We start from the raw sequence: 16611 nt of genomic DNA on the forward strand, positions 1-16611 counted from the left end.
GCACAAGTGGTATCCTGAATAATTTGCTGCAAATGCTAATGGACAGAAGTGAGGTATGTTTAAATTTTGATCCGTTGCTGGTGTAACTGTAAATATTATAGTGCGCCAACTGTAACGGGTTTGGCTACCGTCATGCGCCGACACTACGCTGCGCCCGACGACGACGAAGTTGCCCCGCTCTCTTGGTGCTGGCTACGCCTGTCTACGCTGCCAGATCCCACACAGCAGCTTGGTTTCCCCTAGGACGCCTAATAAACGCACCCCTACAATATTTATAATTAGTAGCAGAATTTCACTGCCATTTCCGGTATGCTTGGTGATATCAAACTATGCTGTGCAATGAGTAAGCACGTTCTAAGTAGCAGCTGCAGCTTTTCTTTTGACTGCAACTGTAGTTCACAGCACTTGGGCGTTATGAAAGGAGAGCAGATATTCTTTATGTGTTGTGTCGTGGGAGCTGAGGCACAGGTTTCGAGCATACATTGCATAGCAATGTGTCTTCGTTCTTTATCAGCTATAGACGAGGGTTGTGTGACCACTTCTCCCATTGCTGATACACACGCTTGTCTCATCCAAAATGACCTGAGCACAGGTCATTCTTTGTCTTTTGGAAATAAATAACTGGCTCTTGCCTTACTGCGGAAGCATTCAGACGTGCATTATATGTAGTGCACAGCATCGTTTTCATTTTAGTAATATTGTAAAGGCAGATGCAGAAAGGGCTGTATGTCCGTAAGTGTGTTTTTGTTAATTCGGTATGTTTTGTGTGAAACCTTTCATCCAATCAGGGCACACAGGATGACATGGCTTTGTCGAGGAGGGACAGCAGTCAGCCGAGGAGTGCTCCAGCCAGTCCAACAATGGACCGCAAAAGGCCTGTCACATTTCAGCCTCTGCATCGTGTAAGATTTTCATTTAGTTGTCTCATCTTCATATATACTTTATATTGCCTTTGGAAGTGCTATTTACATTAGCACTCTTACTTACCTGAAGAGCTGCCCACTGTGACCACTCCTTGACTGTTTTGAAATTTAGAACTGGACACTTCTTTCTTGCAATGATTTCAAAACGCTTTGTGACTGACGTCACACTTACAAAATAGCTGCAAAGTACCTCCTGAATTGGTGCCTGTGAGTTGCTCTTGTCGGGCATCACGGGGCCGTTGCGGAGCGCCAGGAACAGTAGTCCAGCCCGGCAGGCTTCTGGAACGGATCTTCCTGTGCTGTGCTTACACACATAGCACATGCTGCACATCTGTATTTTTCTCCCTTACATTTCACAGCCGGCACCAAGTCTAGGAGCACCAATACGAGTGCCTCAGCGATGTGTTGTATGTGGTTGCTGAACTCTTGTGGTGGGTCATCAACCAAGAACTATATTTAGTCACTGACCCAAAATAGCTACTGTTGAACTTTGATGTCATGAAGTTGTACATTTTGTTAGAAACTATCAGGCTGCAAAATTTCATCACCTAAGGCTTCTGTTTTTAGTGCCTAATTAGTGTTTCTTCTTCTCGGGTTTCTTTTAGCCAAGAGCTGCCTGTAATTAGGCATTTCTGCATAACATTTCAGAAGTTAAGAAGAAATTTCAGCTTCAAAGCTTGTAGCCATGAAATTTACATTGTCCGTTATTTCAAAGGGCATTGCAGAGGCATTGAATAATTCTAGCTGGCTTCACATAACTCAGGTGGTGCTAGCTGAGTTACATTTATTATTCTGCTGCTAGACTGATCATGGCTGCTTCGACTGTGAGATCACTTTTAATACATATGAAAAGAATCGTGCTGAAGGCACACAAAGAGAAAAAGAACATAGCACCTACTAACAACAGAATTGAATGCAGAAACATATGCAAAATGTTGCTGGCTGCTAAAGGTAAAAAAATGCTTCCACACGCACTTTCATGCAGCACAGTATATAATGGAACTCTGCTAATTGAACTCTAGTGTGACTGGAAGTGTATGTGAATTAAGTGACAATTAAAGGGAGCTTCATTAAATATCATTCTCCACGAGTTGAATCATAGCAACCATGGTTGCACGCGTGAACATGAATTAATAATGTTGTCACACATCCTCCCAAACAAATGAACGACTCAGTTGCTCCTGAGCAACATAAGAAAAGTTGGCCTCAAGAACTTGGGTCATTTGGTTGGTCACTTCTGTCGCTTTCATGTACTGGTGTAATAGAGTGCAATGCAGATATATTTGTTCATTTTTACAGAATGCTTCTGGCTTGGTTTCACCACTCAAAACTACTTCTTTAGAGACAAGGTAAGAAAAAGAAATGATTGCTTGCTTAAGGGGTGATGCGGGTCTTGAGATCGCAAAGAAAGTTTTAAGAAAGTCAATTTTTTGAAGAACAGTTTTTCGTACTAAAATATTCACGCTCAAAGCAATCCCAAAGTACAGAAAAAATGTATATTTTGAGAGTCGCATAGCTTAAAAATAGAGAGTGAGTTTCAAAATCACGTTCCACTCCATGCAGTTACAATTCCGAAATCACTCGTCAACCGCTACCATTTTCCTACTGTTCCAAAACTCGTTTCAGACACTTTCATTTGACACCTTTCAAGATTGCATCAGAGCAGCACAGCCATCGCTACAGCCGCTTTCCCACGACTCAATAAGTCAAACAGACTTGAAGTCTCCTTATCTCCGTTCGTGATTTTACAAATACAGTCTCTTCCTTACAGGCTTTTTCTCTGGTTTGCCTCGGGCAGTTGAAATCAGCTTGGTATTAATATATTCGGGGGGAGTAGAACTGTGCAGTAATGCTGTTTTTACTGGCATTTGCATTACGCAATAAATTTTTATTCATTGCTTTCCTACATTACTAGCCAAACCATTATGCATGTTCTATTGATCTATTTTTTTTACCACTGTATTTTCTCTGAGGCAAGTGTAAAAACAGCATCACCGCACAAAGTGTGTCTTGGGTGATGCAGTGTAGTAAATATTTCTAATAATTTATTATATTATTTTTGGCTACTGGCCTGTAACCACAATTAAAACCACAAAACTTCTTAACTCATAATCTAGTTGACATGTTCAAAATCTAATTGCGTATTTAAACTCTACACAAAAAAAGCACACGTTGTTGGTAATCATGATCAGGATTGTGTCAGAAATAAAAATAAATAGCTTTAAGACCTGCATCCCTCCTTAACTGTGGTGCAAACTTGGGAGTTTTTTTTCTAAATGTGTTTTGTAAATGCGTGAGGTGTCGCTGTTTCTTAGCTTGTCAGTGTGCGCATGTGAGCTTGTCAGTGAGCACATCGATGAGCATGTCACGGTTTGCTGGCCTTGCGAATGCTTTTGCACTGGGCCAGTCAACATTTTTGTCCATGTACACAAATAGTGGAACAAAAATGTAGGTCTTTCTAGTAGTTGTATATTCTTTACATGGGCAAGATGAGTGATTTTGATGGACCACAAGAGTGGACCATGATGTACCACTTAATGACGTTTTAAGCTTCACTTGAGGGTCATTCCATTTTAGACATCCCAGGTGTGATGCTCCACCGTCTCAAATTTATCTGAAAAACTTCGTGCTGTTTAGGTGCATACGGGATTATGCTTTGCCAAAATATTTTTAGAAAGAGTTTTATGATCGTTTGAGCATCTTTTAAATTTTGCAGCTGGATGTAAAACAGGCATTGGGAAAAAATTCTAAAAAACTGGGTGTTTGGCACATGGGTTTGTCTTTTTTTCCTATATCTACACAAGGTCATCAATAATTTGCAGTGAGGTATGAAGTAAATTTTCTTTTTTGTATTTTTAATAGGGGTGTGTGATTATTGAAATTTTTGAGTACGAATCGAATATGAATATAGTATTTTTAGTAGGCGTGTGCGATTATTGAAATTTTTGAGTACGAATCGAATATGAATATGAAGAAAGAATGGCTTCGAATATTGATTTGAATATCGAATATCTGTTCACTATGAAAAAAAATATTCCAGGAAATGATACACAAGCAAATGCTATGGCACATGTTTTTCAAAACGGTGCATGTTCTTTGCGACTGAAATAAACAAAACTAGTCTGACTCGGCACCATATGAAAGGCATGATGAGCACAGAAATGTGTTTTGCTTGATTAAACAGCATAACAGCATCCAGCCTGTAATGTGGTCATGTAAAATGAAATCCATAAAATGACATGTGACTGGAAACTAATAATAACATCACAGCTCATAAAACCTCATTAATTTGGATTTCAAGGGACTGGAAGAATTGCCCGGATTACCTGAAGGTCGATTTATAAATTGCCCCGAGCCCCTCGAAAAAAAAGAAAAAAAGTGTCGAAAATGCGGTGAAGCCTTATGAGGAAGCTCCATCGCTCAAGCACTGAACGCGCAGTTTCGGCTTGCCGGAAGAACTACGCGGACGTAAGCGAGGGGAACACAGTGGCGTCTGATCAGCGAGACCGCTACGCGCCAGTCGGCATCAGAAACCGGCGCGGAGCTGGGTTCGAACAATGAGTGAATGCGCGGGCCGACAGCTGCTGTTGCCGCGGGCTTGCGGCGAAGCTCAGAAACCGAAACTACGCGACCAGGCTATTTTTGGTTTGGCGACAGGGGCCCTCCGATTGTTGTCATGCCTGCTGTTACGCCCACCTAAGAGGTACGCGGGTCACAGTGCACCATGCTATAGGCGGGATTTTTACACGATCGCTTGCCGTGTTGCGACACCTCGACTTGCTCCTTCGGGCGCCTTTTGCAAAGTTCTACAAGTGGTCTTTCCCGCATTACACAGATGACAAAAACCAAATGGCGGAGGTCACGCTAGGAGAGTATGAAGGCGGCAGGACGGATGCCATGAGTGTGGGCGTTAAGTTTGCGACACATCATGAAGGGATCAGAGAAAAAACAGCACGTGCTCTCGCTGTGAAGCGGGTGGTTGGCCATCTTATCAGGTTTCTCGTGTTGGAAAGCCCACTTGTGGAATTTCGCTCAAGGTCCAGCTTTGCAGCGGCCGAATGCAATCGGTCCACGCAATAACCGCCAGAGAAGAAAGCGAAGACGACGCATTGTTTTCCTGGCACTTTAAACTCCGTCGAATATTTTCCCCAAATATTGCGATTTTGACACGGCTGGATTTATGAAAGCAAACGTGGTGTACGATCGTAGGCGAATGTTAGAAAATTTTTGAATAGTCAGAAATTCGTGAATATCAATTTTGTGAATACAAATATGAACCGAATATCAAACATACCGACTGTTGTGTCAATCAGAAAAATTAAAAAAAAAAAATTCCCTCGGCCTAACCGCCCGCTTGTTAGGGCTCAAAATTTGCACAAAGGTGGCATTTGGCATCAGTTTTGTTTTATATTACGTTTGGGTGGGGTACTTGCCTGATTCGGTCAAAGTTAATCGGAAATCTTCATCATATGTGGTGATGCCGAACCAAAACTGCGAGCTTTCACAGTAATGATGCTGGTAGCGCCATCATGCGCCCTCTAGACAAGCGAGCACTGCTGTGCAGGGAGGCTGCAGAGAACCTCATGGTAGAAGCGCAAGGTCCAGGGAGGTGTGCAGTTGCGTGCAACACCGTTTTCTGCGTCCGATTTTGATAAAATAGCCGAGAAAGCACTTTCAAACCAACCGTGCAGCTGCTTTCACCCCTCTTGCATTTCGCCGCAACCTCAATGGTAAAGCGCTTGTTCCTCTGGCAGATAGATGGCGCTACAGATACGACTGCTGCGAAAGCTTACCATTTCGGTCCGCCGTCGCCACAGACCATGGAGATTTTCAAATAATTCTGGCCGAATTAGGCAAGTACCTCACCCAAACGAAGCGCAAAATAAAACTGACTGCCAAATGCCAGTTTTGCGCAAAATTGGAGCCTGAACAAGCAAGCAGTTAGTCCGAGGGAATTTTTTTTCGATTTTCCCTGATCGACGCAACTGTCAGCATTCAATTCCTAGTCGAAATTTCGAATATTCGCACACCCCTAATTTTTTATGTTAATTGTAGTACTTAAAAAAAGATAAACTTGGCCTCTGGTATTTAGGCGCATTCCCAACAAAAAATAATAAATATGCAAAAAACATCATTGTTTCTCGTGTTTAGCTGCCAATTGCACACACACTGGTGATCCAAGTAAGACGACAAGGCATGACTCTTCTGATAGCTGGATGTATCAACTTTGAACTCAGGAAATTTTGTCAAAGTAAATTTGGTTTTGAGAAGGGAAACAAAGTTTTGAATTTTAGCCATTGCTATGTAGCATGGTTTTGTATGTTCACTTCATCACACAGTAAGTCGCTGAAATGGCACAATGATTTTGAAAAGACATGCAGTGCTGTGCCTGAAAGCACGTCTGGCGGGACACAGCAATGAAATTCTCCTGCCTGTTCACTGACAGAAGACTTCTATTCTTCTGCTAGTGCTAGGGCACCTGTCAAGAGCCCCACTGAGCCAAGCCTAGATGCAGTGGCTGAACTGTCTGAGGAAACTGGCTCCAGTAGTTCATTCCAGCACATCGACATGGACCTGATGGGCGATCTGCAGGAGATCTTCAGCCGTTGTGCTACCACCAACTTGCAGATCCAGCCCAGCCGAGTTAGCCAACTGGTCTCGCCACAGGCGCCACAAGAAAAAAAGGTGCCTTTTCCTTCCTTTTCCTCCTTTTCTTTTTTTTTTTTATTTTGTGAGCAAGGCTTGAGGGCATTGTTGTGCTGTGGTGCACAGTTGGGCTTGCCAGTGAACAGGTTAAGGCCATTCATGGATGTACGGTATGGTATGTAGAGTTTAATGTCCTGAAGTAACACCATAGTGGAGGGTCTCGGATTAGCTTAGACCACCTTGGGTTCTTTTAACGTGCACTGTCATCACACAGCACAGTGGTGTTTTTGCATTTAACCTCTATTTAAATGTGGTCATTGTGGCCGGGATTCAATCCTACGACCTTGGGATCAGTAGCCGAATGCGTAAGTCACTGAGCCACTGTGGCAGTTTCATTTATAGATGCACAGCCCTAATTGCTGAATTGTGCTGTGGAGGTGTGGTTTAGACTAGTTTTCGAAGAAGAGCGAAATTCAATCAAGGTAAAGACCTGTGTGAGTCAGCACTTGCCCAAAAGTGGCCTGTTTGTGTTCCATAAGCAAAAGCTACTAACCTCATCGAAAGGCACAAAGTGTGCTTTTGAGGTTTGCTGCCTGTGCTATTCTAGTAGATGCTTTGTTTTCCACTGTTCATCACGGTGTGGGACTTTTTGTACATTTTGAACAAGGACTGCAGTAAAAAATTGTTTAAAAGGAGTTGCTCCCTGGCAGTTTATTATAGTAGAACTTACATTCCCGGTTCATACGCTCAAAATCGTGAGCAGTAAAATGTCCCACATTTCCTTTTTATTATTAATATGTTCCCGGAATATACGATTTCCTGGAAAATATGTTCATAATTTGTTTAATTTCAATTGTAAGATATACTCAGCAATCGATCGAAGGTGTGCTAACATAGAAATGGGCTGAGCTTGGGCTCACGCGCCATGAGCAGGAGCGCAGCTGGTGCATAAATGCAATGGGGCGAAGCATTCTTCATACAGCGGTGATGCACGAACATGCAAGCAGGCCTAGTCTGGTGGCGCATATGGCAGTTAGCTGCTAGAATGGTATCTTCAGTGTATAAACGCGATGAGACAAATAATGAATCATTAGACAATGATGACGATGTACAAACGAACGGCTGAGCCTCGGGGCATGCAATGCAAGCAAAAGTGCTGCAGCAGTCAGCTGCCAGAGTGGGTTATGCATAGTGCCTAAGTGCATCAGTGCGCATCAGTGCATCAGTGTGGGTGCTTGAAAAACCTAATGCAGTCCATCCATAAAACCCTCAAGTTTTGCAAAACACTGTTTGAGAACCCTTTGCTTCGGCCTTATATATGTACAAAATACAATGCTATATCACTGCAAATGTGGTGCACAGTGCGTGGACTGTGTATTGTAAAACAAAGTGCTTGTAAAATTGAAAATCAGCTGAAGGCACGAATGCAAACATTTGTTGTAATATGGGCTCCCTTTAAAGGGATACTGAAGCAAAATCTTAAAATTGAACAAAAACACTAAAAATAGATTCTCGGAATGTGATTACACTGAAATATAGTCGTCACTTCGCATATTTTTCAGCAGATGGTTTTATTTTCGATGTTTATGAGCGCGTGCCAAGCCCTCCCGGCCGGCGCGAGGCGAAGAGTGTGACGTCATGACACCCTCGCCCGACAGACAACCGGTAGACCAAGCAATAAGGCTCCCAACCTCCGATGCTGCCGACGCAAAACTGGCAAAACCCGCGAGTAGCGATGGCAATCGTACTCCTGTGGGAACAGTGGGCACGCGGGTGTTATGGCGTCTAGTCGCAGCTTTCACAGGCGGCCGCCAGGTGCAACGATATGGCATTAAATCGCGGAAAAAAAAGTGCAATCCGTCTTTTTTTGCTAAAATGCTTGTCTCATTTATCAATTTTAGCACTCAAGCTCTTGTTTGCATGCGAAAGAGCAGCTCCAAAAGTTTGGTTCAGCCGCCGCGGTGGCTTAGCGGTTATGGTGCTCGGCTGCTGACCCGAAAGACGCGGGTTCGATCCCGGCCGCGGCGGCTAGAATTTCTTTGGGGGAGAAATTCTAGAGGCCCGTGTACTGTGCGATGTCAGTGCACGTTAAAGAACCCCAGGTGGTCGAAATTTCCGGAGCCCTCCACTACGGCGTCTCTCATAGCCTTAGTCGCTTTGGGACGTTAAACCCCATAAACCAAACCAAACCAAACCAAAAGTTTGGTTCAGTATCCCTTTAAGGTAAACCGTGATAGGCTGAATTATTTGATAAGGGGATCAGTTCAGGGGTGTTTGTTTAATTTTTTATAGGCTCAAAGTGAAAAAAAAAAATTGGTTAATATGGACTTTGCTAATTTGAGCAGTTTTTTTTAGGCATGAGGGAAAGTGTACTAGGATTATAGAATCTGAAATTGTGAAATGCTAGCTTATATTAACTACTAAAGTAAATGTTCATGATTTTGCAATGATACCACTTAGTGTGTCTAACATGGTAAAAATTGATGTTCAGTTGAATTTCAGCTGACACTATATGCATGCTTTCTAATACATGATTATAAAAATGGAGTATGGCTTCACCTGCTATGATTGAGAGCACTAATGTGTTACTTACATAATAGTCTTACAACTTCTTCTTGTTCAGCTTTTGCTTAATAAGCTTGGAGCCCTGAAATTTTTAGAATTTTTAAAACATTTTTGAGAGCCTGAATTAAGCTCCCATCTCTGGCTAGACTTTGCCTTTTCATGCTGTGGAATTTTTCTTATTCAGCAAAGTGGTTGCTGAAAGCTTGTCTACATTGCATTGGTTACTTTGTGAACGCAGGCATTCAGTGACCCTTCACTGCATAAGGTTCCCTTGGCCCCACCTCCAAGGAAAGCGCAGAGGAACGCCAACCGCCCATCACCGTCCACAGACGCACCACTGATTCGTCTAGACTCCCAGGAGAATGAGGATGAGCTCAACAACCATCAGTGTCCAGCTGTCGCTGAGGCGAAAGCAGCTCCTGTGTTGCCACCACTCGCAGCGCAGCTGACGCGTGCTACTCAGCCAGGAGTGCAAGCGGTGCAGCCTCTGGTGCCAACAGTGCAGCCAGCAGTCCAGATGATGGCGCCAAGGATGCAGGCACTGCCTGGCCAGCTGCCACTGGCAGCAAGTCCAGCTGCATTTTCAGGCCACCCATTTGCACCGTCACCCTTTTCAAACATGCAGCGACGGTTCCAAGCTGTGCCCTACATGGCAGCCCCGCACCCCTCTTTTTCAACCAACCCCTTTCTTCGGATGCCTTGGACTCCACCTGTGACACCCCCAGTGACACCACCAGTCACATCGCGTCCCCCCACGGTTCCTGTTTCACAGCCGACACCGTCGTCCATGTTTCCCAAACAGCAGGACCCTTGTGCCGACCTTATTGACCTCTGACTGTGTAGGCTGTGGGGCATTGTGTCCAGCAAGCGCTTCAACTCTTTCCTCCTATTTATTATGGTTTAAGCAACATAGGCGCAAATATTTGTATATAGTATAATGAACACTTGAGAGGGGGAATGCAGAGGAGTGCTAGGTGGAATAGAAATGTAGTGTGTTTAATTTTGGAGCATCTTGGCAATGGTGGTGTGATTAATTATTCCAGCTCATGCTACTCAGACTAATTGTCTGTGTGAGCAAAGGACACTATAGGCGGCATGAAATGACTGTCCTTTTCTTCCTGCATAAACTTCTGGACTTGCTCCTAGATATAGGAAATACGATAATTAAGGTTTTTAGTACTGTCACTAAGTTGGTAATTGCATTTCAAATGTTGCTGTCAATAAGAGCTCTGTGATAATCTGATGCAATGTTCACCATACGACTTCACTATATTTATCGCAAGCATAGCAGCTGCACTAAGTCTTGTTTCTGAAAAGTTGTGTGCATTCAGTTGAATGAGCAAAAATAGAATGTGGACTTTAAAACTCACCCCTGCGTGGTATGGAATTAAGAAAAAAAAGAGTATGTGGCATGCCGTTGTAAAGAGTATTTTTTTAATTGAAGACTGACCTAATAGAAAACTGATAGTAAAAAAGACAAGCATATTAATAACAGTAAAGTTGTAGAAAGCTGTATCATACCAAGTCTAAAGTATCTAGTTTTTACAGACATGCTATTGTGGCTTCTTGTGCTTATCTTTCTACAAAACTATGTTATTACTGAAAATAGGGCTTTACCAGTAAAAAACCCTATTTAGATGTGAAAAGTACTTGGTCTTTTTGAGCCACACATCTTTGCAGTATACAAGAAGAAAGTTTTTTTTTCTTGGTGCAGTCCTTGCATTTGTTGGCCACTACAAAGACTACAAAGTCTACTCGCTTATGTGAGAAGCATATATTTGCATAATGCCTCATAGCTTTTGTGGGTGATAATGCAAGCAGTTTTTTTTCTTAGGTGTGACCAACATATTCTTGTAATATCCTCACTGAATGTAGATTGCACCAGACATGCCTAACAGCATTGCTTTGTTTCATGCTGTTACTGAGAAGCATCGCAAGTAGCACTGCAACCCATGAACGAATAAAGTTTAAGCGCTAAATGAAAGTGTATAAAGTTGTGTTTATTTCCTGAAAGCAGCAACAGGACTTGAAGTAACTGTATGAAATGGTTATTTGCTCAAGGACATAAGAGACTCTTCCACCGTGAGCTTTCACAATGAGGCGTAGTAGGCAATTTTTGTCGCTAATGACGTTGCCAGCAGTGAGCTGATATGACTGTGGTCATGGTTGCCAGGTGGTGTGAACATAGCAGTTCTCTATGGCTTCCACAGGCATATTATCTTGTGGCCGCAGAACTTTTCTGTCATGACAACTCCATCACCATTTTAGATGTGCGTCTTGCTTTCTATGACTGATTGAGCAAAGTAAGCTTATGGTAGTGGAGTACTGCCAGGAAAGGGAGCCCATTTTTAGTTAGGTTGAAATGTAAGGCTAATAGCCTTCTTGGTGCTGTGTGCTAGTGAACTGCACAGCTTGGTTATGGGAAGCGCAGCCAGTAGCGCTGACTGAGTTGAAAAAATCAGGGTGTTTGTGTAGTGTTTGGCAGTGTCCGTAACAGGCTAGTGGAAAGTATAAAACGCACTCTTGGGAATGTTTTGAATGAGAAATGTAATTTCAGGTACTTTGAGGCAGTCAAATAGTTTGACCAAAATTAGGCTTTTTTTCTGTGTGAGCACAGTGGCACTGCTTAAAATTGAAAAGTGTGCACAAGATTAAATAAGGAAAAGTTACTTTTGCCAAGAGGCCTGGCAGGTCTGTGCACTTAGTTGCAACAAGAAATCCATTGAGAATTGAAGGTGCGATAGCTTTGTAAGGTACTTCATGTTATTAATTAAGAAAGAGCTTTTAGCAGGGCAGTGTTTCCATTTCGGCTATACTTTATTTCCAGCCAACTGCTGTAAGTTGCTACACTTTTTTTGTGCGTATGTGAGTGCGTGTGATAAGGGCTGTGGTACAAGATGTGTCTCGTGTGGCACAAACACTGGTGGTTCGTTGTCTTGACGTGATGTGCCAATCAGAGCTAGCATTCTTTTTGTAGATTTCCTGCCTTGAGATTTCTGGCTCTGTTTTCTTTTAAATATGGCTGTAGTGAAAGAATCAAGCCATACTGTGTAAAAAGTATAGCAGTACAATGCAAAAAGCTTGCCAGCAGTACATTCAGCTCCAGTAGCAACAAGTTTACCGTCATGGGTTTATGAACTGTATCTTAACTGTTTTTTAAACTGTGTGTCCTCGACACTAAAGCTGTATTGGCTCTGAGCTGATGAACTGAGTGAATGTGGCTGCATGTTTTATGTACATCACACTTGAAGTACTTGAGATGCCTAAGTTAAGTCCAGCAGTGGTTTCGGCTTACAGTAAAACAGTTTGATCAATTATTGATAAAAGGCTCTCTTTATAAAAGGGCTAGCTTAATTATTTAAATTTTTAGTGTTCAAAAGTGCACCAGTGCTTTCACTTGTTACTGATACTGACATTGCCATAGAAAAATCAGCTCTGGTATGAAGACCCGAGTTGTACTGATGCTTAGGAGATGTGTTGCTAGCAGTAATATATGTCACTTATTTCTTGCTTGTTCCACATAAGAAGCAGTATGGCCTTAAAGTTTCATTAAAGCATTCTTTTGTCTACCTGCGGGCATCCTGCAAATGACTGGATTGAGAATTTATTTTTTCCTTTTTCAAGGCTACTTCCAGGTTTGTTCTCTTTTTGTTTGAGTTTAACCGAGTAATCTGACTGTACATTTGGGTTTTATTATGGTAGTAGTATGTGCAGCTGCTTTCTAAAATTTTGAAGCTCAGTCACTGCTACTCAGTTCAAAGCAGCTGTAACTATGAATCAAACTAGTACATAGCTTCCACAGGTGTTTTTTAAAATTCTATGAATCTGTCATGGAGTGAGTTACCCATAGCCCATGCTCAAGACATGTCAAGGGCATCTCATTAACATGTCAGTGATTGACCTTTGTGCACCATAACATGTTCATTCAAAATAAATGAATGCACATGCTTTAAAAGTTTCATTATGTTGCAAAACTGAATCATGTTGCAGAGAAAATCGTGTTGCAGCTATGTTTCTTGACTACTAGGCACAGCTAGCTTTCCAGGATATAGCATCTGTAGAAATGCTATGTAGATGAGTGGCTTCCATCAGGGCATACTGCTGCTTTCTTTGTTCATTTGCAAGGCCTTGCTTCGCATGTGGTATTGCCACTGAAAATTTTGGTGTAAGTTTGTCATACATATGGTTGCTTTTTTTTTTTTACTGTTGACTACAATTGTAATAAGCTGTTGTTTGGCATTTTGTGAATGCTGTGTTTTAGAGTGTATATTTTAGTTCATTGCATGGCCCATGAATGAGGGGTGTAGCCTGCAGTAAGTCACAAACATTTCTGAAAAGCAAATGAATGTGTGTGATGATGTTCACAGCATTGACGTGGCAGCATGAACCTTGGTGAATTTACCACATAGTGTGAAGCAATGGAATATACCTGAATATGTGCTCTGTTTAGGTACCATCAGGACAAAGCTGAGTTTCGTTCAGCTCTTTCATGAATTTATTTCCTGGTGATTTTGATGCTTTTCTTGTTGCTCATTAGTGAAAAAAGTTTTTACTAAAATATTTAAGATTGAGCACATCATCACTCGTATTTGTTTTTGTGTGCACTGCCAAGATAACCCTTCCTTTTTTTTGTTTACTGGCATCTCTGACACCTTACGGATTTCCTGAGAGCCTGTGTATTTATCTTTGTAGAGAAACAGAAAACAGTTTTATAGTCAGTTTTGTGAAAAAATATAAACTGTGCTACTGTGCAAACTTTTTGAAAGCAGTGGTTATTTATGACAGAAGTGAGCTTTGTGTGTTTTATTACGTTCTTGCAATGCCTCATTTCGCTGTTACTTTTTAGTTTAGGGTCACTTGCACAAATTGCATTTTTACTAACAACTTTATGCCTCTACTCGTTATTTACACTAACCCCTCTTTACTCATATGACTGCCCAGTGTGTATTGTTTGCTGCATTGAAGTAGTGCAAATGGATGGGGTCATGCAGATGGGTTGAAGTGCATGCCTGAGACGAGACAGAAAAGTGCTCTTGAGAATGCATGACTGTACATTCCTGCTGACGTCAGTGAGAAGTTTTTTTATGTAGAGCATTAAAATATTACCATTCCTTCTGTGTTGTACATGAACTGTGGTGTACAGCCACCCACAGCTGCTTATAACTCAAACCTGGAATGAGTATGGTTAAAGGGGTAGGGACATGAAATTTCGAAGACAAAGGATATAGGTAATTTGTTTTCTCAACACAAACAAATGATGCCAATCAAGTTTAAATTGCAGTCATTGAGTGAAACGTCATTTGGTATGGTTTTCAATATCAGCCAGCCAGCAGCTTCACTGTCCACAAGGAATCCACATCAAGTAATATGTAATCTAAGTACAGCAATATCATGACATCTCCAGCTCTGTCTATCAAAAAACTGTGACTTTAAACTTGACAGGCTCCTTGCTGACGTATGGCAGAGGTGTGAGCAAACAAGTTTCTGGAGTCTGAGGGAGATTTCTGATTCCACGTGATCATCGATGCTGTAGCAAGTCAACTTTGCATCATGCAGGAGCCTCGAGCTGGTGCTGACCGAAACTGATAGTAAAAAGTGGCTCGTAAATTAATCAGTCACCATGCAATCTGACTTTCTTAGCTTATTTTCTTCGTTATTGCAGTTGTTGGGACTTTTCAACGCAAAAACACAAACTCAAAGATTTTGTGTCCACACCCCTTTGAAGGCAGAAAATTAGTCCAGTATAGCAGATATCTGAAAGTTTGTGTGTGTCTGGGCTGATATCTGCCAAATGGTATAAAAAACTGTCTAGGGGTACATTAGTACTCCTTAATGTGCGCCCTTCAGGGTGCATTTGAGTGACACTGCAAAATAGTGCCTCACAATGCCACCTGAAACCATGAACTTGATACAACTGTCTATCATGCTTATTTTCAAACATAACACACTGCCTGTTATTAAGCACAAAAAGTATAGAGCAATAGGCTAGCTAATCCATGTTTGTTGAGTAGCATGTCTCTGAGCAAAATAGCAATTCACCAAAATGCACTTTGAGTCTGTGCAATACAGTAGACTCCCTTGAAGACGGAACACGGTGGGACCAGAAAATTTTTCATCAGAAATTTGTCTTAACAGAAGTGCCTCTAAAAATGGTATGTAAGCATGCTAAGTGCGTGCACCTGTATATATGTAGGGCCCTTCGTTTTCATTTTTGCACCCCGAACATATTTCTTAAAAATCGGGTTAAACCCAATTTCTCTCCGAAAGTGAGCCTTCTAGACGATGTTGGTCTTCCAGTTCACAAAGCTGAAGACGTCGCAAGAAAATTTTTGGATATCTAGTGCTAACTCCGAAGGGGCGTCTTCTGTTAATTGGGGATCTTAAACCTCTTATCATGAGGCGGGTGAATTTGAGGATAAGTTTGTAAAGGGTGAGTTAGAAGCGAGAGGCCAAAATATGGCTACTAACAGGATGTCTTAATGGAGTCACTGTATGAAGTGCTACCCACGCTAATGACACCCTGAACCAAGGACCTTAAGCATTTAAAATCACTGCTGTGATGTTGAACATTTTCGCAGTGTATGAATAAAGGACCAGGCAGCGATGGCGTAGAGGTAGAGCATCCACCTCGTGTGCAAGAGGACCGGGGTTCGAATCCCGGTGCCGCGCAATTCTCCACTGGGTTTAAAAAAAAAAACCAAGTGTCGGTGGAATTGCATAACCAGGCCTGGGGTGCGGCCTGGCCTCGGTGACCAGAACCGAAAGCGCACTCCCTCACCAGAGCAGGATCCACCCTGTTGTAGTATTTGGCCGCAATCTTCTATGAACAAACCAATTAACCCTCGGCCCTCAGTCCCCAGCGGCTGCAGAGCAACTGACCAAGGTGGTGGTCAGACATGTGACGCAGCGGAGGGTGCTAAGAATCACTGGCTCTGAACAGACCACCATTGGAAACTGAACCTGGCAATGTTTAACGCTAGAACCTTATCCAGTGAGGCTAGCTTAGCAGTGCTGTTGGGATGTCATAGGGCTTAGTGAGGTTAGGAGGACAGATGAGCCGTATACAGTGATCCGGATCATGAGAGAGAAATAACAAGAAGAATAAGATTGGGGTGGAGTGCATATGGCAAGTTCTCTCAAATCATGATTGGCAATTTACCAATGTCCCTCAAGAGAAAAGTACACAACAGCTGTATCTTACCGGTACTCACCTATGGGGCCGAAACGTGGAGACTAACAAAGATGGTTAATCTTAAGCTGAGGACAACGCAGAGAGCTATGGAAAGAAAAATGATCGGTGTAAGGTTAAGAGATCGGAAGCGAGCAGCGTGGGTGAGGAAACAAACGCGGGTTAATGACATCCTAGCGAAATCAAGAGGAAGAAATGGGCTAGGGCACCCAGGGCACGTAATGCGAAGGCAAGATAACCACTGGTCCTTAAGTGTAACGGAGTGGATTCCAAGAGAAGGCAAGCGTA

General features: G+C 42.5%; 1 protein-coding gene across 3 annotated transcripts in view; it reads left to right on the top strand.

Annotated features, from left to right (window-relative positions):
* The window catches only part of LOC149352994 (DENN domain-containing protein 1A-like), a 72857-nt gene extending 58612 nt beyond the window's left edge, over window positions 1-14245 (top strand). For all 3 annotated transcript variants that reach the window (XM_089582198.1, XM_089582200.1, XM_089582201.1), the window contains 4 exons: window positions 789-902; window positions 2223-2272; window positions 6392-6608; window positions 9373-14245. In XM_089582198.1, the coding sequence (XP_089438324.1) occupies window positions 789-902; window positions 2223-2272; window positions 6392-6608; window positions 9373-9969 (978 nt within the window). In that variant the 3' untranslated portion in view covers window positions 9970-14245. The remainder of the gene's footprint in view (window positions 1-788; window positions 903-2222; window positions 2273-6391; window positions 6609-9372) is intronic.
* The last annotated feature ends 2366 nt before the right edge of the window (window positions 14246-16611 follow it).

This window comes from Amblyomma mixtum, chromosome 3 (genome assembly GCF_055824585.1).
Source record: "Amblyomma mixtum isolate Tamu chromosome 3, ASM5582458v1, whole genome shotgun sequence".
Classification (NCBI taxonomy): Eukaryota; Metazoa; Arthropoda; class Arachnida; order Ixodida; family Ixodidae; genus Amblyomma; species Amblyomma mixtum.